The sequence below is a fragment of the Panthera tigris genome, chromosome B1, assembly GCF_018350195.1.
Source record: "Panthera tigris isolate Pti1 chromosome B1, P.tigris_Pti1_mat1.1, whole genome shotgun sequence".
Lineage (NCBI taxonomy): Eukaryota > Metazoa > Chordata > Mammalia > Carnivora > Felidae > Panthera > Panthera tigris.
The window spans coordinates 78,946,825-78,971,337 of NC_056663.1; the positions used below are offsets into that span (position 1 = coordinate 78,946,825).

At 37.3% G+C, this 24,513-nt stretch overlaps 1 protein-coding gene across 4 annotated transcripts in view; it reads right to left on the reverse strand.

The window, feature by feature from the left end:
* The window catches only part of ARHGAP10 (Rho GTPase activating protein 10), a 322,459-nt gene that overhangs the window by 105,369 nt on the left and 192,577 nt on the right, over positions 1 to 24,513 (reverse strand). For all 4 annotated transcript variants that reach the window (XM_042983812.1, XM_042983811.1, XM_007091814.3 and 1 more), the window contains 2 exons: positions 18,806 to 18,893; positions 10,003 to 10,061 (listed from right to left, as the gene is read on the reverse strand). In XM_042983812.1, coding sequence (XP_042839746.1) covers positions 10,003 to 10,061; positions 18,806 to 18,893 — 147 coding nt within the window. The remainder of the gene's footprint in view (positions 1 to 10,002; positions 10,062 to 18,805; positions 18,894 to 24,513) is intronic.

The following is a 24,513-nucleotide window of genomic DNA, read 5'->3' on the forward strand; positions in this document are numbered from 1 at the left end:
AGGAAACAGCCTTCCCTGGACCCTTTAGAGGCTGGCCCTGTCAATGTACACCTTGAATTTGGACTTCTATTCTCTAGAATTGTGAATGAATGAATCTTATTTACTTACTTACTTACTTACTGATTGATTGACTGACTGTTGTAAGCCATTCAGCAGCCCTAGAGAACTCACACATTCACTTTATCCCTTAGACTTTGGAATGGATTATCCACAGCTTTTATCAGCAATGTGCCCAAATTCCCTTTATTGTGTTCTTAACCAAAAATTATCAAACAAATCAATAAAATGCTTATTATAGAGAATTCCACTGGTGTTTGCAGGGATGTCAAAGAAGTGACTGATAAAAATTCAGTGATCAGTTACTGCAGCAGAAAGGACAGTGACAGACTGCTTGGAGGTTCACAGAGAATTGATTGCAGCAGCAGAGGAAGGGTTTCAGGTAAGGGAGAACATTTGAGTTGGGTCTTGAGCGTTGAAGAATTTGAGGAAAAGCAGAACTGAGGCATAAGGGGCACATTCCAGATTCTGCAAACAGTATGAGAAAATACACAGCCTATTGACAGAGAGCACTTCAACCTTATGAGACGTCCAACACCAAACTTTGGTTTATAAAAGCAAATTTGAAGAATCCATCTTCCTGTTGGTTCTAAAGTAGTCACTGTGAGTAAGTCTGGGAAAAGAGACGAACAGAGTTAAATTTGGGGACGATATACCTGACATTTTTTGGAAGATGGATTAGAATGGGGTAAAAAAAAGCAAATTAGGAGGGAAATGCTATCTGAGCAAGAAGTGGTAAGGCAGGAAGGGGGACGGGAAGTAGAATTACAAGGAAGGAAGTAGAGCGAAGAAGCACAGCCTGCAAGCAGGATTTAGAATTGCTTCTTCCACCTGACAAAAAGTGGCCATGAGCAAGGTACCTAACCTCTCTGGGCCTCAGTTCCTCCTCTGCAAAATGAAGTTAACAATACTATCTCAAAAAGCCATTATAGGATTCAGTGACGTAACACCTGCAAAGCACAAAACTCCACAGGAACAAACAGGCACCATCGTCTCTATTGTTGTTTGTATTACTCTTACTGCGTGAGAGCTACTACGGAAGGGGCAGAATGACAGCATCTAGCCTCAGACTGGCTGCAGATCAAAGGAAGAAGGCAAAGATGACCACTGTTTCACGCCTGGGTCATGTGATAGTATGGTCGGTCCCACTGACAGACAGGAGCAGAGGAGACGTCGCTGGTTTGAGGGGAAAGATGATGGTTGGGAGTGAAGGAGGAAGGGATGTTCAAGGGCCAGGTATCTAACTGGGAGCTGGGAATGGTAGGAGGTGTTAGAGTTAGAGGTAGCAGTGTTCTTCAGAGGGAGTGGCCTCCAGCACTCGGCCAAGGCTGCCCAACCACTCCAGAAAGCTAAGAGGGCCCTGCTGGGAAAACATCTCCAGAGGGGTGCACAGGAGATGTCAACTGGGGGCTAAGCAAAGCACAGAAGGAAGAAGAAGAGGAAGGACCAGGAGGTTCACTGTCATTAGAAACTGAAGTGAGAAGAAACGTGCAAGGCCTGGGTAGCCAGTGGTATCAATAGTTAACAAGGGACTAGGGAACAGAAAGACCAGGAGGAGAGCCCAGACACCCACCTCTAAGTTTGCCAGTCGGGATCCCCTCTTTAGTAACACAAGAAGGCTAAAACATGGGTGGCTGGAGGGGACAGAGAAAGCAGAATTTCAGACCACTTGTTCAGAAAACCAAGAAATGGAAGGGAAAGGGGAAGAAAGGTAAAGCAGATCAAGAAACAGGAATTTGTTTTTTATTGAGATATAACTGACACGTAACATTATGTTAGTTTCAGTTATACAACATGATTTGATATTTGTATATAATCCTAGATACCACCACAATATATCTAGTTAATATCCATTACCACACAGTTATAAATCTTTTTATGATAAGAACTTTCAAGATTTACTATCTTAGCAACTTTCAAATATGCAGTATAGTATTATTAACTGTAGTCACCATGCTTTATCCCCATGATTTATTTTATAACTGAAGTTTGTTCCTTTTATAACTGATGTTTGTTTCCTTTCAACTCCTTTAACCCATTTTGCCCACTCCCCAGCCCCCAGCAACCACCAATCTGTTCTCTGTATCTATTAATTTGCTTGTTTTTGTCTTTTCTAAGATTCCTCATATAAGTGAGATAAAATGGTTTTTGTCTTTGCCTGATTTAGGGAATTTGCTTCTTCAAAATGATAATGGTTTTACTCTTTGCTTCTTGTAAAAACTAAATATTGGCTCTGTTAAAATGTCAGAAAATGTAAATAAAAGAACTTAGTAAAAAAAATCACTAATAATTTGAAATGCATATAGTTGAGAAAGAATTTGCAATCAGACTATGGAGAACTATCAATCAATCAGAAAAGAAAGAGACAACCCAAAGAAAAATAAGCAAAAGACTGGAGGAGGAATTTCACGAAAGACATTAGCCAATAAACCAATAAAAATATGAAAAAGTGCTAAACCTCATTATTTATCAGGGAAATAAAAATAAAACCACAATGAGCTACTACTTCTCACCACCAGAATGGCTCTAAATGATTAAAATACTAAGCTCTGGCAAGTAACTGGACCTGTCATACTCTAACTACATGGGAACAATGAAATGGCACAATCACTTTGGAGAACTCTTTGGCTATGCCCCCTGAAGTTGAACACACACATTCCAACCCACAGCCCAAAAATTCTACGCAAAACCAGGAGAAATGCACATAAATTTTCACTGAAAGACACACATTAGAATGCTCATAGCAGTAACACTCTTGTTAACCCCCAAAGTGAAGCCACTCAAGTCTCCATCAACTGTAGAACAGATAAATGCATTGTGGTTATGTTCATACAATGGAAACCGGTACCACAAGGAGAGTGAATGAACTGTTGATTCACCCCACACGGATAAAATGTCACAAGATGAGCAAGAGAAGCTGAATGCAAAAGAAGAGATTCCCATTTACACACAGTCAAATGCAGCAATCCTAACCTATGGAACTATGGTATCAAAAGTCAGGGGCTGGGGTGCCTGGGTGGCTCAGTCGGTTAAGCATCCGACTTCGGCTCAGGTCATGATCTCACAGTCTGTGAGCCCGAGCCCTACATTGGGCTCTGTGCTGACAGCTCGGAGCCTGGAGTCTGCTTCAGATTCTGTGCCTCCCTCTCTCTGACCCTCCCCCGTTCATGCTCTTTCTCTGTCTCAAAAATAAAAAAACATTAAAAAAAATTTTTTAGTAAAAAAAAAAAAAAGTCAGGGGAGTGCTTACATGCCATAGTGACTGTGTGAGTATTAGGAAGAGTTTCTGGAACTATGAAATGTCTTACTTCTTAATCCAGGGCTGATAACATGGCTACCATTAATTTGTAAAAAAAAAAAAAAAAAAAAAAAAAAAAAAAAAAAAAATCATTAAGCTATATATTTATTATTCATGTATATTTCTATTATGTTTCAACAAAAAGTTCACTTATATTAAGCTACTCATAATAAATGTCATCCTTCCCAACTTAGGCTGACAAATTTTAGGTTTATACCTTTCATAATTTTGTTTTTGTAACAAAACGTGCAAACAGCCTATTTCATTTAAAATACCATGGACATCTCTCCATGTCATTAAAAGGAACACAACACCATCAAATTCTATGAACACAGGAGTTGCTTCCAGTGATTGTAAAGGTAAGCCTGTGCCAGTTTATACTTCCAACAGTAATATTTTAGAGTGAGGAATGAGATTTCACAGCACAGGACACAGTTATTGCTAAAGACAAAGGAAGCAAAAGGCTAAGAAATGAAAAGGCACCTGATAAAGTAGAAAATAATCAAATCATATTACATAATAAAAACTCTTAGATACAGACTAAGTTTGTCACTGAAAACAAAAGTAAAACTATCTAAAGACTTGGGTAAGAAGTATCACTCAGTCTTGAAAAAGGATGAGCTCACGTCATGTGCAACAACATGGATGGACCTAGAGGGATGAACAAACAAATCAGAGTAAAACAAATACCATATGATTTCACTTAACTGTATAATCTAAAAAACAAAAACAAATGAACAAACAAAAGATGCAGAAACAGACTCATAAGCAAAGAGAACAAACAGGTGGTTTCCAGAGGGTGAGGGGGTGGGGTGGGAGATGCGCAAAACGGGTGAAGGGAAGTGGGAAGTACAGGCTTCCGGTTATGGAATGAATAGGTCACAGGGATGAAAGGCACAGCATAGGAGAAACAGTCAATGGTATTGTAATAACATTGCATGATGACAGATGGTAGCTCCATTTGTGATGAATATAGCATAATGAAGAGACTTGCTGAATTCCTATGTTATATAATTGAAACTAACATCACATTGTGTGCTAACTATACTTCAAAAAAAACGCCACAAATTAGGTGATTAATTACAATCAAGTTTCTTATCTAGACTTAAAACCAAGGTAATGCCTTATCAAATCAAAGCTGGAGAAAGATGAAATGAATTTTTAAAAAATAACATTTTCCTGGGGCACCTGGGTAGCTCAGTTGGTTAAGCATCAGACTCTTGATTGCCAGTCAGGTCATGATCTCATGGTTCATGGGTTCAAGCGCACACTGGGTTCTGCGCTGACAGCACAGAGCCTACTTGGGATTCTCTCTCTCCCTCTTTCTCTGCCTCTCTCTCAAAATAAATAAGCTATAAATGAATGAATGAATGGATGAATGAATGGATGAATGAATGAATGTAGGGGGAAAAAATTAAAGTTGGGACTCTGAAAAATAGTAAAAATATTCCAAAGGAATGAAAGGATAACCGCCAACAGTAAAAATTTTACACATTCAAAACTGAAAATTTTCTAAAACTTTGCACTAAAAAAGCTACTTCTAACTCATGTTGTCTATCGTGTCATTAATAATCTTTTTTTCCCAAAGAAAATCTAATGTTAATATTTGGGGATTTACTACTTATTCAGAAACACAAGCTACAGAAATCATTTCCCACCCTCTCAGGAAAAGGTTCTTCATTTCTAAAAATAGTAGAATTGGTTTTGAAATTAGAGTTAGAGCCTTCCACTTCCTTCTTTGAGTGCCCCTCCCACATCCATCTCATTTGAAATCACACACACTTTTTTCAAGTATGCTTTTTTTTCCTCTTTCAAAAAGAAGAATATTTGGAAGTAAGGCTTTTAAAGAAAATTTCTTTTTTCTCAAAACATTGCTTCATTTTGACATTAATCAGAAATCTCTACTAAATAGGCATTTCACTTCCAAGTGGCTACAACCTAATAATAACTAAGGTACTCAAGAAAAGCTTTCTAAATGATAAATTATATAATTAGATAAATTATCTTCAGTTGTTTATGCTCTATGCATTTCATTATGTTTTAACTTATATAAACTATATAATGAAAAGCATACCATTTTAAAAATCTAGAATACTGAATTAATCATAATACCAAATTCCTAACATATGCCAGGAAATTAGTTTACTGTGATAGCAAAAGCATTTTTTACAATTGTGGGGCTAGAAATCAGCATCCACAACACTTAAGGTCTATGTGCTTAGGATGCTGTGCCAACAAAAGAGACTGAAAAAGACAGGATCACAGCTTACTGGAGCTTATCAAAGCTACCCAGGCAGATAAATGTTAAATTATTTCAATATTTAAATGTCATAAGTCAACAGTACTGTAATTTTAGGAAAACATTAGCAGTAAATATGCAAACACTTCCCCAGGTGCCTCACTCAACAGACATCAAGTATTCCAGTTCTTCTGTGGGAGACCCTATCCACTGAGAAATGAATATATCAGGCTAAAATAGCTGAATGTCATTAGGCATTCAGTTCCTTTAATGTCCAGGTTTCAAGTCTTTCCCAACCAAGACCACATGATTTTCCTGCTTCCTATGCAAGTTTATCAACAAGAATAGAACATTCCAGTTAGGCAAATACCAGTGTCCTGGATCCCGTAATAGTTATATTTTTCATCATAAATGACTTAAGAACTTTGTGATTATGATTGTGCTTCCCAAGTAATCTGACTACAGAAAGAAAATATATAGAACATAGCAAGACAAGTGTTCTTGTTCGGGGGTAAATATTTTTGTGTGATGCCATATTAGGCATCCAAGCTACAGCTGTCATTCTCAAACTAAGCTTAACATGAGTCCAATCCAGAATGGGTCCAATTTTTATCAATATGATATAGCGAGGACTCTGAGCCTGGAAGGCTAACACATAGACCATGGACTGCAACCTTCTCAGAGGTAAGAAATGCCATAGAGTTAACACCTTCCGGTAGACACCCCAGCCTTCCCCAGGTGGGCACATCTTTTGCATTCCTGCACAGACCAAGTAAACTGTGTTTTCATCTTACGAATTTCTATACTAAAAGCTTATTACATTTTCTCCCAAGATAGATGTTGTGAAGTAATAAGAAGTATATATATTAGTCTCTGTTTCTGATTCTTGACATAGAGCTTCTGAAAGCCTTGTGAATATGAGTGCTCAGAGAATCTTCCGTTCTAATATTTAGTCTTTGATGCTAGTTCCTGACACAAAACTCCTACAACCCCCGTAATTTCTTAAGTGATAGGAATATCTGACACTGAGCTCCTATGTCCCTTGGAATTTCCTGGGTGCTATGATCATCTTTTGTTCTAATGAGGTGACTTTTGGTGGGCTCCTAGAAGGGGGCTGGTAATCAGAAAGACCAAGCTATAACATGAAGCTCAGAATGTTCAGCCCCACCTCCCATTCTCCAGAGAGGGACAAGAGGCTGGAAGTGGAGTTCACAATCCATCATGCCTACATGATGATGCCTCCATAAAAACAGTAGAGTCTGGAGAGCTTCAGAATGGGTGAACACATGTACATGCCCAGAGGGTGGAGCACCCCAACTTCTCAGGGACAGAAGTTTCTGCACTCAGGACACTTCTGGATCTCATCCTATGTTATCTCTTCACCTGGCTTTTCATCATATCCTCTAACATATCTTTCATTATATAATAAGCTGGAAAATATAAGTTTGTGTTTCCCTGAGTTCCGTGAGCCATTCTAAGAAATTATCATACCAAAGGTGGAGGTTGTGAAACTCTGATTTCTAGTCAGTCAGAAGTCCCGTGGATAACCCAGGAGTTGTGACTGGTGTCTGAAGTGGGGCAGTCTTGAGCCCTGACCCTGGGGGATCTGACACTACCTCCAAGTAGACAGAATCCAAACTGAATTGTAGGATGCTCAGCTGATATCACAGAAGTGGTTGGCATGGGGAAAATATCCCACACAGTTGGTGACCAGAAAGTCAGAAGTGAAGTATTGCATGCACAAGTAAAAGCGAAACAAAGGAGTGGTTTCCCTAGACCGATAAACTCTAGTTCCTTTCAGCAATTTCAGTTAATTCTCTCAGCTGAGAGGGTTTAGTTAACTCTCAATTTTCTCTAAAAAAGAAAAAAAGAAAAAAGAACAAGAAAAATTAATTTCCTAAGGCATCCAACACTGAACAGTATTTTTTTAAGAATGAAGAACAAAAACTGTTTGTCTTTTGTGGTGACAAAAATCAAATGAAATTCCTATTCGTATCATGCACTCCAGAAATTAACCCATGGGTTCTGAACAGAAGTCTACAGAAAAAAAGAAAAAAAAAAAAAAAAAAACAAAACTGAGAGGGAAAAATAAAGGGACCGAGGAGAAACCTTCAGAATTCTCAGCAGGGAGGGCAGAAGAGACCATCTCAATAGCACAGAACAGATGGAAACCACCGCACATGACTGGAAGGAATCAAAAATTAGTTTCTGTGCTGGTGTGAGAGGCGGTAACAAAGACTGGCAATGCTTGGTAATTTTAGCAGTCAGCTCTGCTAACAGACACTTTCGCACATCAAGGTAATCTCTGCCGTTGTCAATAGAAAATGATAACTTGACCGCAATCCCCATTTTCCAACAATATTCAGAAGAGGAGACTAATTTTGGCCACCTGACTTCTGTAACGGTTTCATGCAATACTTCAAAGTAGATGTGAGGAAGATTAGAGAATTTGCTCGCACACTCCTTCCTAAACGAGGCACTGTGAGTAGAGAGAGGGGCACTCACAGAGATTCAAATAACAAATTAAAGTCTACACTGGGAATGTTGGATACACCCATTGACACATGTACTTCTTCTCATTAAATAAGGTAACTACAGGTCCCGTTCCACCTGCAATTCCACTTGGGTGAAAATACATGCCAATAATTACAGCAGCTACAGTATTTCTTTGAAACAGGCCTGTTATTCAAATCATTGTCAAGACTCTCTTACAGCATCCCCAGAAAGTCAGGAGGCAAAACACAAGGTACAGGTCTAGTAGGGGACGATACAGTTTATATTTATGCAATCTCTTCTACCACATTGTTCAAGCACAGTCTCGACAAACTCTTTAAACTCATTTCCTACCACCATAGACTTCATTACCACTCCTAAGTCCCCACCTCTTAGGAAGACTTCATCTGGCAAACAACATTGACATTAGAATTTCAAACACACTGGCTTCAATTATAAGGCGTGATAATCATAATGACACTAACTTGTGGTAATTTAAAACCTTTTTCCATAATCACTTTATCTTTCTCCAATTCTCAAAGGAGTCTAGATTAAAACTGGCACTCTTCTGCTTTTTCCAGTCTCTAAGGCGAACAACATGAAACAATTGTCCTTCAACTAGAGTTTAATTTCTCTTTCCCCAGTTTGCCAAAAATGCCACAGGGAAGAAATCAAAACAACTAAGTCTTTGCTTGAGTTTTTGCCAAGAAAATTTTCCCCCACTTCCTTGATCATACAAATCCTCTTAAAAAAAAAAAAAAAAATCCTCTTCCACATAAAAACAAAAGTGAGTAGAACCACATTTTTGCCTTTTCCGAAGGCCTATTTTATATGTACAGTCTAGCTGGGCCTACACATTGCTTCCTTCTGTAACACACTAGGAACCTTTACACTGGCTGGACCAAAGACCTCACAAGAAGATAACATTTAAAGCAATGTTCGGGCAGCAGTAACATAGGACCCAAAGGGATTACTCTGAATTTTTCAACAGATTAAACTATGGAATACATCCAAGGGGTAGGGGTGGGGGGCGGGGGAGGAAATGAAAATACGATTATAGCTACTGTCAGTGCACCTGTGAAAACCAATACTGCAGGTTTTAGCCAGTGGAGCTTGGGTTTTGAATTTTAAATAAAGATCCCTATAATCTGGCAAGTTACTTAACGTGTCTCAACCTTCATCTCCTTAACTATTAAATACCTAGCACCAATGTATTTCAGAAGACTTTGATGATTAAACACCACGTGTCAAACACAAAAACTGAAGTGTATGAATAATAGAGAGAAAACAAGACAGCTTCAAATGATTATGACTCACGAAAAATTTAATCACAAATTAAAATTCTACCGACTATAGGCCTTTTTTATTTAACATTTTATCACATATAATTCACTCTCTATCAGATACTGTGTGGGCTTCTGGCATTATCTCATAATACTCCTTCTGCCTGTAATTTCCATCTAAATATCTTTCTATATGAAGCCATTTCCAACCTGCTAATCTCTCCAAATCTGCTAATCTTCCCCAACCTTCTGCAAGTTAAATACTTGTGTGTTCCCATAACGCTTTGTTCATGCCATTACTATATGTTTTATGGGACAGTGAGAGGTGCGTGTGCCCAAATACTTGCTAAAGAATTGACTCCTGAGGGCAGAAATCCTTTCACGGTTCCATGTACCCAGTATCTACCAGTGACTAGCACACAGTAGGCAATAAATAAATGTGAATGAATGAATGAATATATTACTTGTCCCTCTTTTTCACCCTCTAAAAGAACAAACCAAGCATCTTCTGAAGTGATTTCTATTTTTAACACAGATTACAAGAACACGAAGTTAGATTTTTCACATGGAAATTTTAGTTTAAACACACTGTCAACCATCCAACTGTCTCTGCACCTCTACATCATACTTACTGGCTGGAACAATGAAATCTCCGTGTAACTCATAGGTCATAAGAGGCTCTGGAAGACTCCTGTATGAAAAGGACAGCTCAGAATTACCAAACAGGTCACTATACTCTTTGTGTTCATTTTTTATAAAAGGTTATAAGTATGATATGCATTTATCATTTACTGTGTAAAACTTCCCTAGGAAACATTTTTACATATCAAAAAGATACATAAATCCAATGGATTACCTTATAAAGCACTATTTGCATCAGGTACTACCAAAGCTTAAGCAGCCACAAATCCCTATCAGATCTAAGCACATAATATTTCATATTTAATCTTGGAAAGTACCTTTGTAAATATCTGATTTTTTACATAAAACTTCCTTCCACATATTAGCTTATTTAGAGACAAACATTCAATGCAACCAAATGTAAGCATAAAATTCTGAAAATCATCTCTAGAATATTAACTGAAGACGTTACAAAATATGTTAAAAAGTTTAAACAAATATCATAACCTCTCCTCTTACATATCTCTAGTATAGAAACAGGATATCCACTTTTGGCTTATGCATATGAAACAATAAAAGATATGATGTAAAATACATGACAACTTGAAAATTACACATATAATTTTAATTTTCTACCAAGCAGATTACACAAATGGTAGTATATTTTATCCTGTGGTCAACAGAATGCTACAGTTCACTCAACTTTTATACATTATCTTAAATTTTAGAAGACCAGATCTCTGTACTCTATAAAAACACTTCAAGAACACTAAGACAAGTATCAATCTGCACAGTCTTTCTGGAGGGCAATCTGGCAAGATATTAAAAATCTTTAAAAGGTTTAAATCGTGTAACCCGGAAATTCCTCTTCAAATGCTCAAGAAAAAAAAAAAAATCAAAGACACATGCACACACACACAAATTTAAGACATTGACAAAAGATAAGAAAAATCTAGGGATAAAGGAGTTCCTTTCATAGTTATAAAAAGGACAATTAACAAGACAACAATCCTAAATGTTAACAAATCTAATAACAGGAGCTTCCAAATACATGAAGCAAAAACTGAACTATTAGGAGAAACAGACAAATCCACAACTATGGCAAGAGATTTAAATACCTCTCTGTTTTAATAAGTGATAAGACGGGGCACCTGGGTGGCTCAGTCGGTTAAGTGGCCGACTTCGGCTCAGGTCATGATCTCACGGTCCATGAGTTCGAGCCCCGCATAGCTCTGTGCTGACAGCTCAGAGCCTGGAGCCTGTTTCAGATTCTGTGTCTCCCTCTCTCTGACCCTCCCCCGTTCATGCTCTGTCTCTCTCTGTCTCAAAAATAAATAAACGTTAAAAAAAAAAATTTTTTTTTAAATAAGTGATAAGACAAGTAGACCAAAAAAAATCAGTTAGCTTTATTCACATCTTCTGTATCCTATCAACCAATTTTATCCAATTGATATGTCCTTCACCTAAATGCTAGTCCATCCAAAAGCAGCAGTAAACACATTCTTTCCCAGCACACATAGAACATTTATCAAGATAAACCATATTTTAGGCCATCAAACAAATCTTTCTTAGTAAATTTAAAAGGTTCAATTTACACCAGCTATTTCTCTGATTACAATAAAAAATGAACTAAAAACCAGTAACAGAAAGATATCTGGAAAACCCAAAAGAGAGGGAAACTAGAAAGTATTTTGAGCAAAATGAAAATATAACATATCAGAATTTAAGGGACGTTATTAGTAAAGCAGTATTTAGGGGTAAATTTATATCATTCAACACCTATATAAACAGAAAGATCTTAAACCAATGACTTCACTTTCCATCTTAGAGAGCTAGAAAACAAACAAACAAAAAAAAAAAACAAAAGAGTAAATTAAACCCCAAATAAGCAAAAGAACAGAAAAAATATAAAGATCAGAGCAGAAATCAACAAAAAGATAACAAGAAAAATAGAAAACATACATGAATCCAAAAGCAGTTCTTTGAGGTAATCAATGAAAATAATAAATCTAGGCAGAGTAATTAGGAAATAAAGGAGAAAGCACAAATTACTAATGCCAGGAATGACAGAATGGTAGAGATAATTGTAAAACCACTGTAGGCTCTAAAGGTATTTAAAAGAAAATAAGGGAATAGCATGAACAATTTTATGCCCACAAATCCAGTAATTTAGATGAAAGAATAAATATCTTGAGAGACACAAACTACCAAAGCTCACTCCAGAAGAAACAGGTAACACATCTACTGAAGAAACTGAATTTGTAGTTAAAAATCTTGCCAATAAGAAAACCTCAGGCCCAGATGACTTCACTGGTGAATTCTACCAAAGAAGTAATAATACCAATCCTATGCAAATTCTATGCAAATTCCAGAAAATGTAAGAAGGCATACTTTCTTACTCATTCTTTCATGTCCCCACCCTAGTACCAAAATTAGAGACATTACAAGAAAGCAACAGACCTTAATACTTATGAATATAGATGCAACTATTCTAAATAGAATCAGCAAAGTTCAAATTCAACAAGATACATAAAAGGATAATACATCATGACCAAGCTGGGTTTACGGCACAAAATGCAATACTGCCTTAATATTAAAACAAAAATCAATGCAATTTGCCACACTAGCAAACTAAAATAAGAAAAACTGTATGATCATCTAAATAGATAATTCAGGGGAAAAAAGAGCGCTTTTCCCACAAATGGTATTAGAATAACTGGGCATTCATATTCAAAAGTGAATTTGGATCCATATATCGTATCTTACATAAAAATTAACTCAAAAAATCACAAATCTAAGTGTAAAACCTAAAACTATGAAACTTCTAGAAGAAAATAGAAAAGAAAACCTTGGTGACTTTGGATTAGGCAAAGCTTTCTTGACACATCACCAAAAGTACAGTTCATACAAAGAAAAACTGATAAACTGCACCACATTAAAATTGACTGCCCTTTGGAACACACTATTAAGAGAATGAAAAGACAAGCCACTGACTGAAGAAACATTTGCAAAACACGTATCTGAGAAAGGACTTGTATCCAAAATACATTAAAAAATTATCAAAACAGAGCAAATGAACAAATAACTCCATTTTTTTTTATTGCATGAAAGACACAGACACTTCACCCAAGAAGATACAGAGAATGCAAATACACACGTAGAAAAGCTTGACATTATCAGTCATAATGGAAATGAAAAACAAAAGTACATGAGAGGGGTGCCTGGGTGGCTCAGTCAGTTAAGCATCTGACTCTTGATTTCAGCTGAGGTCACGATCTCATGGTTCCTGACATAGGCTCTGCATCAGGCTCAGCACTGATAGTGCGGAGACTGCTTGGAATTCTCTCTCTTCCCCTCCCCCACTCATGTTCCCTCTCTCTCTGAAAATAAACAAACATTAAAAAAAAGTACATGAGCTACCACTATACAGCTATTACAATGGCTAAAATGAAGAAGACTGACCATATCAAGAGTTAGCAAGGGTGTAAAGGAAATGGAACTCTTATACAACCACTCTGGAAAAACACAGTTCGTCAGTTTCCCAAACTGTTAAACATATATCCAACATACAATCTAGATAGACATTCCACTCCTAGGCTTGAACCAAGAGAAATATAAGTCTGCTCAAAGATTTATACAGAAAGGTTTTTGGTAGCTTTATTTGTAATAGCCAGAAGCTACAAACAACCCAAATATTCATCAGCAAGAGAATGAACCATAAAAATCTGTGGTGTATCCATACAATGGAACACTAGCAACAAGAAGGAATGAACTACTGGACTTGCCACAACACAAATGCATCTCTAATTGTGCTGAATAAAAGAACCTAGATTTTTTTTAAAGATGTATTTTTATTCCATTTATATGAAATTATAAAAAATGCAAATTAATAATGCACAGTGAAAGAAAGCAGGGCAGTGGTAACCTAGGAATGAGGGAGTGAAAGGGAAAGGTGGGAGAGATAGATTCCGAAGGTGCATGAGGAAACTTTGGGGGCTAGTGGTTAGGATCAGTATCCTGATTATCTCGACTGCTTTACAGGCAGAAACACATGTCAAACTTATCAAAAGGTACACTATAAAAATGTTCTGTTTATTATATGTCAACTTCACTTGAATAAAGTGGTTTATAAAGCAAATAAAACAGATGCAAAAACATATTTACAGGTTATATTCCCTACACACCACTTAGGAAACATATGCACACACACACGTAACAACTGTAGGCACATTAACTAAAACTTAAAGCCCTAGTGAGGAAAAGCTGTTTCTTATTTCCCCTCTCCCTCCCCTTCATCTCCTACGCTCTCATTTAAAGAAGAAAAATAAAAGCAATTATACCACAGCCTCAATAAAAAGAAGTAAACCTTTAGGTTTTTTTGTTTCAAAATATGGACAAGTAAAAAATGGCAAGGAAGGAAAATGACGGCTTGGCACAGAAGGAAAGCTAAATGGTACTGGGAAGAAAATGGGGGAGGGGGGAGAGAACATTTGGAAAAGCACGGACAGCATTGCTTTTCCAATAAAAATGAACTTGTACCTAGGTATCTTCGACGAGCTACTTCTACCATTGCCATATGTCTGCTAGTCAATACAGCATAAATAGTAAGTATTAAATATTGTTGAAGTTCGGGAAGCAGTAATAAAAATGACACGTTCCCCACACAAAATGTATTATACTGAGTCACTGTATCTCTCAACTTGCCATCCAACATGTTTTGAGCTACCTCTCTTTGCCACCCCTTGGGATCTAAGAACATAAATCATAATATTTATCTAAGCAGGCATTTTCTTCCCCAAAACTTCCATTCTAGTTTCCAGGCTTTAAAAGTTCCCTCTGGGTAAAATCAGTTTACTAAAAACCTCACAAAATAGTTCATCTGTCCCCTCACAATGGGAACCCATTGTAATGAACACGTTGCTGAAAATCTAAATTGTGGTCTGAAAAGATAGGAACTCATTCAGAGAGCTGGTATTCAGCCCTCTAAAACACTCAAGTAAAGAATTTTTGCCTCAAGTCAATACAAGCAAAAGGGAGAAGCCATACACGTATGTGCTGCACATCTTTATCTCTCTCCTAGTGTTTGAGGGGTTTGGCTATTTCCCTTCTTCCACCTCCAGCCTCCCATCCAATATGATGGCTGGGTTATTTGCATAGAGAAGAATTCAAGAGCAATAGCTTTTGTGGTGAGAAAAGCTATATTCGACTTGTGCTATGGCGCCTTCAGTGACAAAGCTGGGATTCCAACCCACGCAGGCTGGCTCCAACCATGCTCTTGACCATCACGCTGTTATTACCTCTTGTACTGAAAGAAATGCACATGCTCAGGCCATAAGCAGATAGCCAAAATACAAACTCTGTTTTCTCCCATTTGGTGCACCACCAGAGAAAAAGTATTACTTAAATCCTAATTACTGCATTTTTAGTTGCTAAAAATAACACAGGGGAAAGAACAGCAACCTAAGTTTCAAAATCTCCCAAGGCATCTGCCATTTTATGATAATCACTTTATCACATTCAGGCAGACTGTGTATATTGTTAGGAGTGAAGTTATATAATAATAGCATCTCATAATGTTGTTCTCTAGGCAATGTTTGCTTAAAAGCAGAATTCAAAAGGATAAAGCAACGCAAAGAGAGAAAAAGGCAGAAAAAGCAACACAAGACCAAGAGCGATAAGGGACTAGCTTCAGTAAGTATCAAGAACCAAAAAGAAATTTTACTTACGGTACTCAATAAAAAGATCCTCTAAGTTTATTAAACTACTTATCCCACAAGGAAAAAAAAAGAACTGGTGTGGAACAGAGAGAAAAAAACATGCAATTTATTACAAAAGAACTGGATTTTTGCCCTTAGTTTCCACACCAATAACTGAGTCACCTTGGTTAATCCCTTTAACTCTAGTAGCCATGATTTTACCAAACAGTAAAATGGGTTTAAAGCTCCCTCCTGGAGCGGCAGCATCCTTTGCACATCAAGTTAACATATGCAACTCATTGTATTTTTATATCCCTCTCCCTCTATTACATGCTTTCTCAATCTCAGCACTATTGCTGTTTTGTACATACGGGAGCAAGGGTGGGTTGTCTCCTGCACTGTAGGATGTTTAGCAGCCCATCACTGGCCTCCATCCATTACATGCCAGTAGCACCCCCTTTCCAGCAATCATGACTACCAAGAATATTTCCAGACATTGCCAAGTATCTCCTGGGGGATGCAAAATTTCCCCAGTCAGGAAGCACTGCCTCTGAGTGACAGGTACAGCTCTAGATGCTGGGGACACTGCAATGAACAAGACACATACGGTGCCTATCCTCAGGAAGCTTACATTCTAATCCCAAGGTGGGAGCTAAGGAGATTAATTTTGTCCATAATTCTCATCCAAGCCAGTTAGTCACCATCGGTGGCAGACAGGAAGACAGCCATAAGCACATAGGTTTAGCCTTAATTTTATCCCTTTATCAATTAGGGATATTAAGTGCAATTATGTACTTAATACTTTAAGGGAAAAAAATTAAACAGTGGTTAAAAATATCTTGTCGAAATAAAACACTCAAAAATAGGTAATACACATCTGAACCCACTGATAAATTTTAATTGCATTAAAAAGTGGGACAACCAGATAACACAGGCCTCCTGATATAATACAGGAAAAATATGCCACCACTATACTGTATTCTTGCAATAAATCATTTTTTTTTATAAAAACCTAACCTGGATCTAATAAAGCCTATAGATTTAACTGTTAGTTTACAGGAAATATGATGGCTAGAGAAACATGTTAAACGACACCATGACACAACCTGCCCTAAGATGTAGAAAATTCTATTTAAAAGTGACCCAGGTTCATAAGCAAACAAACAAGAAAACGCTGAGGAAGAAAGCTGTGCAGAGGAAGGAGACTATGCGGATTAAAAGTGACTTAAAACACATCAATCAAATGAAATGTGTTGACATTACTCAAACCCTGTCGGAATTTAAGTAAATATAAAAAGACCTTTCAGAAAAAAAATCAGTGAAAATTCAAACATGGACTGAGTATTAGATGGTATTAATTTTATTGGGTATGGTAACTTTTTTTGCCTTTCTACACTCTTTTTTTAAGTCCTTATCTTTTTCTAAGTATATACTTCAATATTTAGGGGGGAAGCAATAGGGTGGTTTAGAAAATCTTTCAAATAGTATCCAAAAAAAGTAGCAGGTAGGGAGACTGAAGAAACAAGAAGGGTAGAGTGTTGGTAACTTCAGAAGCAGGATAATGGAGCCATGAGGATTCAGTATACTTAACTGTCTGTGGTTGCACAGACTTGGAATTTTTCAAATAGATGAACTACACGACATATAAATTATATAGTAACATTTCATTCTATGTGCTCATTCAAACCCAAATACTATCTACCTGAAACACGATCCTATGTGTTGGTTAAAAAGAAACGATACTAGGGGAGCAAAGCCATTTGCTATTAAAATCCCCAACAGAACTGCAGCATAAGAATTACAGTCGTGGGTCGGGGCACCTGGGTGGCTCAGTCGGTTGGGCAACCGACTTCAGCTCAGGTCATGATCTCACAGCTCCTCAGTTCGAGCCCCGCATCAGGCTCTGTGCTGACAGCTCAGAGCCTGGAGCCTGCTTCGGATTCTGTATCTCCCTCTTTCCCTCCCCTGCTCACACACTGTCTCTCTCTCTCTCAAATATAAACACTAAAAATAAATAAAATAATGAAAATGAAATAAAATGAAATAAAATGAAATAAAATGAAATAAAATAAAATAAAATAAAATAAAATAAAATAAAATAAAATAAAATAAAATAAAATAATTACATCCGTAGGGCACCTGGGTGGCTTAGTCAGTTAAGCATCTGACTCTTGGTTTCGGCTCAGGTCATGATCTCACAGTTTCCTGAGTTTGAGCCCCACGTTGGACTCTGTGCCGGCAGCATGGAGCCTGCTTAGGAGTCGCTCTCTGCCCCTCCCCCACTCATGCTCTGTCTCTCTCAAAATAAATAAATAAACTTTAAAAAATAAAAAAAAAGAATTACGATAATTTTTTTTTCGTTCTTTCACTCACTTTGTATTGTTCTTCATCTAACCTCAAGGTTTCTATCATTAAGTTCCTTTCTTCTTTATAAAAAGGGTAATCACCCATAGAGATGCTAAGCCCTATTCTAACTCTGGTCCTAAATATTTTCTGTAATAAATGCAAAACTTAAGTTTATCCTAAAACCTCAAATAAACTTCTTTAAAAATAGCTTTGTGTTTATGTGTTATCATTATAAGCCTCTAGGTGCAACGGTTTATCATTTTTTAAGGTTATTTATTTTTGAGAGAGACAGAGAAAGCAAGAGCAGAGAATTGGCACCCAGCCTCACGGAACTGTGAAATCGTGACCTGAGCCGAATTCAAGTCAGAAGCTTGACCATTTGAGCCACCCAGGCGCCCCTAGATTCAATGGTTTAAATTTAAACCAAAAAAAATTCTTCATTGTAGCCTAAAACATAAATAAAAGCTTCGATAAAAATTGATAAATGGCCTTCTTCCTCATTGCTTCATAACATTTAATGCCCAAAACTCCCATCTACAATAGACATCTACTTCACACACTTTTGTCTTTTCCGATTCTGTTTTGCAATTTACCTAACAACAGACATTCAACTACTACTGATGGCACTTTCAGAAACACAGATCCATCATGAATGTCCTCCTGCTCTGTAAGGTTGAACTCAATGATCGAGATCTCCAGGCAGCGTTGGCATCTACCGCGTGTTAGATACCCAAGAGCCCACGCCTCCCTCCTGTTACTGAGAGGAGCTTACCTCAAATACTGTTTCAGGGCACTTGTTATTGTCTTCACTTCCCAATCTACAGAATTCTCCAGGTCCACCTCATTGCATGTTTTTACATCTGGTGAGCAAGCAGGCAAGAAAACAATAATTAAAACCTTGGACATCCAAAGGTCTTCTTGACTGGCTCACAAAGCTTCCATTTTTAAATGGCCAAACCACAAATAATTAATTCTGGGAGTCCTTATAAAACGTACAAAATTTCTTCTAAGCCATGTTCTATTATTAGACATTTGTAAGCAACTTCGGAAAATCCATAGTGAAGATCAAGGTAACAGGATAAGATGGGGCTGGGAGGAGGGAAGACCTAGGCACATAGACATTTCAATATTCACAACTACAAAGCATACACAGCTGTGATGACTGCCACGGTGGTAGTTATTCTATTATTAAAGACACTACCCCATAGTCAGGGCTTGGGGCATGTGGCATCTACAGTATCTATACATTTTACCATGTTTCAGGTGGCATTACTGTTATCACGCTGTGTTATGACAAGGGAAACAGGCAGCCCTGTTGATGGCAAAATGACAAGTCAGTGGGAAGAAAGGACAGGAAGTTTGGTCCCACGCTTCTAAGATCTGGACTCAACAGATTATCTTTCTGAAGATTAATGCATGATCAACCAAAATAGCAATATGGTAATACATAAATTTAAACTCAACTTTGACATTAACATCGTAATTTATACATTCATCTAAGAAATATTTATTGGAAGCCTCTGTGGAACGTTTCTGACATTCATTCTAACTAAAACTAGTTTTCTTTGTCCCGAAAGGGTGTTAATGATGTGTTTCTTCCAGATGCCCTTTCAAATAGCTAATAAACTCTACAGAAAAAGATGTATGGCTAACCAAACAAACAAACAAGGGAGGGGAAAGGAGATAGTAAATTCTACAAAAGAAGAAATGAGGGGGCCTGGGTGGCTCATCGGTTAAGCGTCCAACTTCTGTTCAGGTCATGATCTTGAGGTTCGTGAGTTTGAACCTCGTGTCAGGCTCTGTGCTAACACCTGGGAGCCTAGAGCCCGCTCTCTCTCTCTCTCTCTGCTCCTCCCCTGCTCACTCACTCTCTCTCTCTCTCTCTCAAAACTAAAATATTTTAAAAAATTAAAAATAAATAAAAATTAAAGGGAAGAAAGGAGTCTTGGTTGAAATAAAAGGAAACGATGGTGAGAAACAGAAAGGGAAAGGCCAGCACTCTGTATATGGTGGCATCTTGATCCTTACAAGGCTGGGCTACTGTACTCAACTGCGGCTTGGCACCAGAGAGGAGTGAGTGCAGCATGTTCTCACAAACCTGGGCTTAAATCCTCACGGCCACCCTAAGCAGCCACACCACTCAAACCAAGTCACATCCACACCGGTCTGAACTCCAGGTTTTCATCTCCAAAACAGCAATCATGTAAACACTCTCACAGAACTACAAAGAGTAGCAAAGCAAATAAGCAATGTGTACCTTGTTTAGATGAGTAGGCAATTACCACAACCGAGTCACTAAAAGTATAAGCATTCAGTGGTGGTTCCTACTCAAAGGGAAGTGTAGTAAATGGGTTATGATGACAGATATTAAACAATCAGTAGAAACTTGCCTCGTTTTCTACACCCCATCATCCAAAGGAAAAAATCAGACATTCCAGGAAAAGACTTGATTTCTCCCTCACTCCAGAATGATGTTTCAACCAAGAGCCAAGAAAACTAGTTGTTTCAGACTTTTTTTCCCTCTCTTACATTGTATTTATCTATATAGGCGAGGAAACATCTTGTTAGTATTTCCTCTTTAAAGGAACTAAAAAGAAAAGCCTGTCAGAACAGGACCACTGCATTCAGTCAGGCATGTCACTTAAAAAACTTTAGGCTTGGGCATGAGGAAGGATAGGTGACAACTCACCTATCTCAAACTATGCTATTCTCAAACTTTCCAGAAACAAAGTAAAACAGGAAGTGATGGTTATTTCACAGCCATAACATCATACATATGAAGTCAATTACTCAAAAGTCTGGAGACTTTTTAAAGCACTTCAACAGTTCTTGATTACAGCAACTGACAGCAACATGCAATAAACTACAACAATGGCAATTGACACTGATTACATTTTGATCAGTTCCTACAATTCAGAACTCATTTGTTACCAAGCTTGTCAGACAAGCCACAGATACATTCAAGAAATCAAATTAAGCACCCTGATTAAAGGTGCAATCCTTTATAACTGGGACTAAATAATTCTGTTCTAAAGGCTTTGCCAACCCATTACTTCAGTAACTGAATATTCTCTCTCTCATTAAATCAATTATTTAAATCTCATTTTAACGTACAAGTCAGATAACATTTTCAATCAATTCGCTCCCGGCAAATCAGCATTTTAAAATCCAGGAGGCTTCTAAAGGAAATCTTTTATTTTCATCTTTCTACCAAATTATCATTCTATATTTCGAGAATCATAGCCTTTCTATGGAAAAGTAAGCCACCCTTTGAATTCATGGAATAAAAAGTAGCTGTCACATCAGAGGCTAATGACTACATAGTGTCTATGGTACTAATCCCCTATTAAATTTTTACTGTTTTCAAATAACTCAATCATACCTAGCAGTTCTTTAGAATCAGTGGATGCACTGGGACCAGGTAAATTTGCTAATAACTTATCTGGGATTCAAACTTATAAATGCATTTGAGTGTTCAATCAGAATATACATTCTACTGTAAATAAGGAAGGGATTTTGCTCCCTTATTGACTAAGAGACAACACCTTTATGTACTAGTTAAAACTAACAAGCACAGATACAAACAGTTAACTGTTTATTTGGGTGAATGTTTCATAATTACGTAACCAGTATTTTTTTTTTTTGAAACTGGAAATTTTCAGCCCCACCTAAATGCAAAGCACCTAAATGCAATATTCCAAAAATTGACCTGGGCCCCACTTTAAATTAAAGTACTTGAAGGAGCATACTGATTGAATGAATTTTGAGAATATACATTATAAATCCAAAATCATAATTTTCACCTATATTAGTTTACTTTGTTTTCCCCAATGTATATGAAAAAGCTGTCTTACAAACAAGTAAGGTAATTTTTTTTTTTAAGTAAAACTTCCAAGTTAGTTGTATCTCTTGTTTTCTATGGTTCTGTGCCTAAAAATAAAATCCTGCCTATTTTGCAAGTTAAATTTAGAAATAACCACCAAATTCACCAACACACTTAAGCTGCCACCACATTTTCTTATAATTTCCCCTCCCTGCTCTGATGTTTTCATTCTTCAGTGGCGAAGTGGGAGAACACTGACAACTCTAACCCATCTGAGTTCTAACCTGCCAATAACTATTGTAATTAACCTGCTACATTCTCACCCCATTTACTAAAAATCCATGACTCACCCAAACACACCTCATCCGGTATTTCTCCCTTCCCTCCCCAAGTGCTCTAAAGCTACTACGTAAAAAACAAACATAAAACTTTTACAAAGTTACATGTCTATGTGTGTGTGCCCTCTGTTAGAGCAAAAGGGGAAGAAAAACACCTGAAAAGGGGAGGAAGACAGTTGCTCAGTTGGACTTTGTATGTATGTGTGTATATATACATATACATATATATGTATATATTATGTATGTGTGATTTTATATATATATACATATATATATATATATATATATTTTTTTTTTTTTTTTTTTTTTTTAACTTAAGAAGTGTGGTCCAGGGAAAGAGAGCTGAGCACTACCTTCTGGCTCCCAGGATAGAAGACAACTAAGACAACAACTCCCATCACCTGACCTGACCTGGAAGAGTAGATATGACATGTCTATTTAGAGGACTTTCTGTGGTCAACTGCCATTCGTACTCCTTCTTGGCAGAGGAGAGAAGAAAGGGGTGGAGGTAACAGGGGTGTGGGGAGAAGAAAATGGGGAGAGAAGAAGAATGGAAAGAAAGATTTTTCTTTATTTTAATCTTAAATATGAAGAGTGAAAACACACCAACAAGTGAAGAAAACATGGAAGGTACTAAGCATTCATCCTTTCTTTAGAAATCATCACAAACTTCTACACAAGAGTAAATACTTAAAACATTTCAAACAAACAATACACACGTTATATAAAAATGGCAGTAATAGAAACACATCCAAGTAAATAATTAGTTCTCAAGAACTAAAGAACCAAGTAAACAGAAGTTCTTGTCAAAAATACTAAATGCCTTGGAATTTTTTCTCAGACATTAAAAAAATGGATTATTTCTCATCTCTACAAAGAAAAATTCAATACAAACAAATTGTACTTTGAAAAATCCAAATTTGAAATACACATTACTGGAGGAATAGCAACTTAAAAAAATAACTGCCTCATACTGGGGACCTGGGTGGCTCAATTCATTAAGTGTCCAACTTTGGCTCAGATCATGATCTCACGGTTCCTGAGTTCCACATCGGGTTTGTTGCTGTCAGCACAGAACCCGCTTCAGATCCTCTGTCCCCCTCTCTCTCTGCCCCTTCCCTGCCTGCACTCTCTCTCAAAAAATGAATAAATAATTGCCTAATACCAAATGGGCAAAATCATCAGAACTCCTGGGGCGGGGAGAGTGGGGACACTGGTCTAAAAGAGCAAAGCTAAAAATCTGGCAGACTCATCTGGTGTTTTTTTTCTCTTTAAGATATAGAACCCTAGAACAACATAGGGAGGTGAGATAAGATGGAAAGAAAGAATGTCCAGTGGATAGGGTATACACAACTGCACAGAACTCTTAAAATCCTTTTTTTGGAAGAGGTATAAATTATTTATTTGAACACTTAGTGAATGGGATAGAAGGGAAAAGGTATCTTAAGGGAATTTTAAATTAAGATTCAGTGAATAAATCTATTTTGTAAAGACCTAAAGTTTGAGTTGGTAACAAAGTAACAAGAAAGCAGTATTAATCCTAATAAAAAAATCCAAAGTTTGTGATTGACCATCTTCAATTTCATACTAGGAATTATTGTAAAATAATTATTGTGGTAGTGTCCAACCCCCCTTTACAAGGAAATAATCAAGTCAGTGTCATCCCTCTCATCAATTCTTCAACTTCCTGAAGAAATGCTTCTTGGGAAAACAAATTTCCTTTGTCAGCAGCTGAAATTAGGTTGTATCGCGCTTGTATCCTAGACTTCTCTGCTCGGAGTCTCATGGAAAGTGAAAACAGTTTTCCAGGTCATGAATTTTTGAGGGTTTAGATATTTTAAAACACCTTGCCAGTACAGGATTATCTTGAGACATTTCCCATGAGCAGAGGAAACTACCACCCTAGTTCAGGGATGCAGATCAAGAGGGATTTTATGAGATTAAGAACAAATTTTGAGACAGCTTAACACTTCCCCGTGACCACAGAGACACCCTTGTTTGAACTTCCCTTGAACACGAACAAGAAGACAATAAAAATAATGCTGGGATCCTTAGGACCAATTTACTGCCAAAGTGTGCCTTTCAGCCAAAATATCCCCTTCTGATACCAACAGCCTTCCAATTCTAATCATTATTACACCATCTTGGAAATGAGCGAAGTGTTTCTAATTTTAAAATTAACTAAAAGCAGATGCTGTAGCCCCATTAAACTCTTCCAGCTGCTACTGAACCACTGGCAACCTGAGTCTATTTAATTTGGAGACCACTAATGGTAAAAAGGAAAATCTGACTGCCAAAATTGCACACCCAAGTTAAACC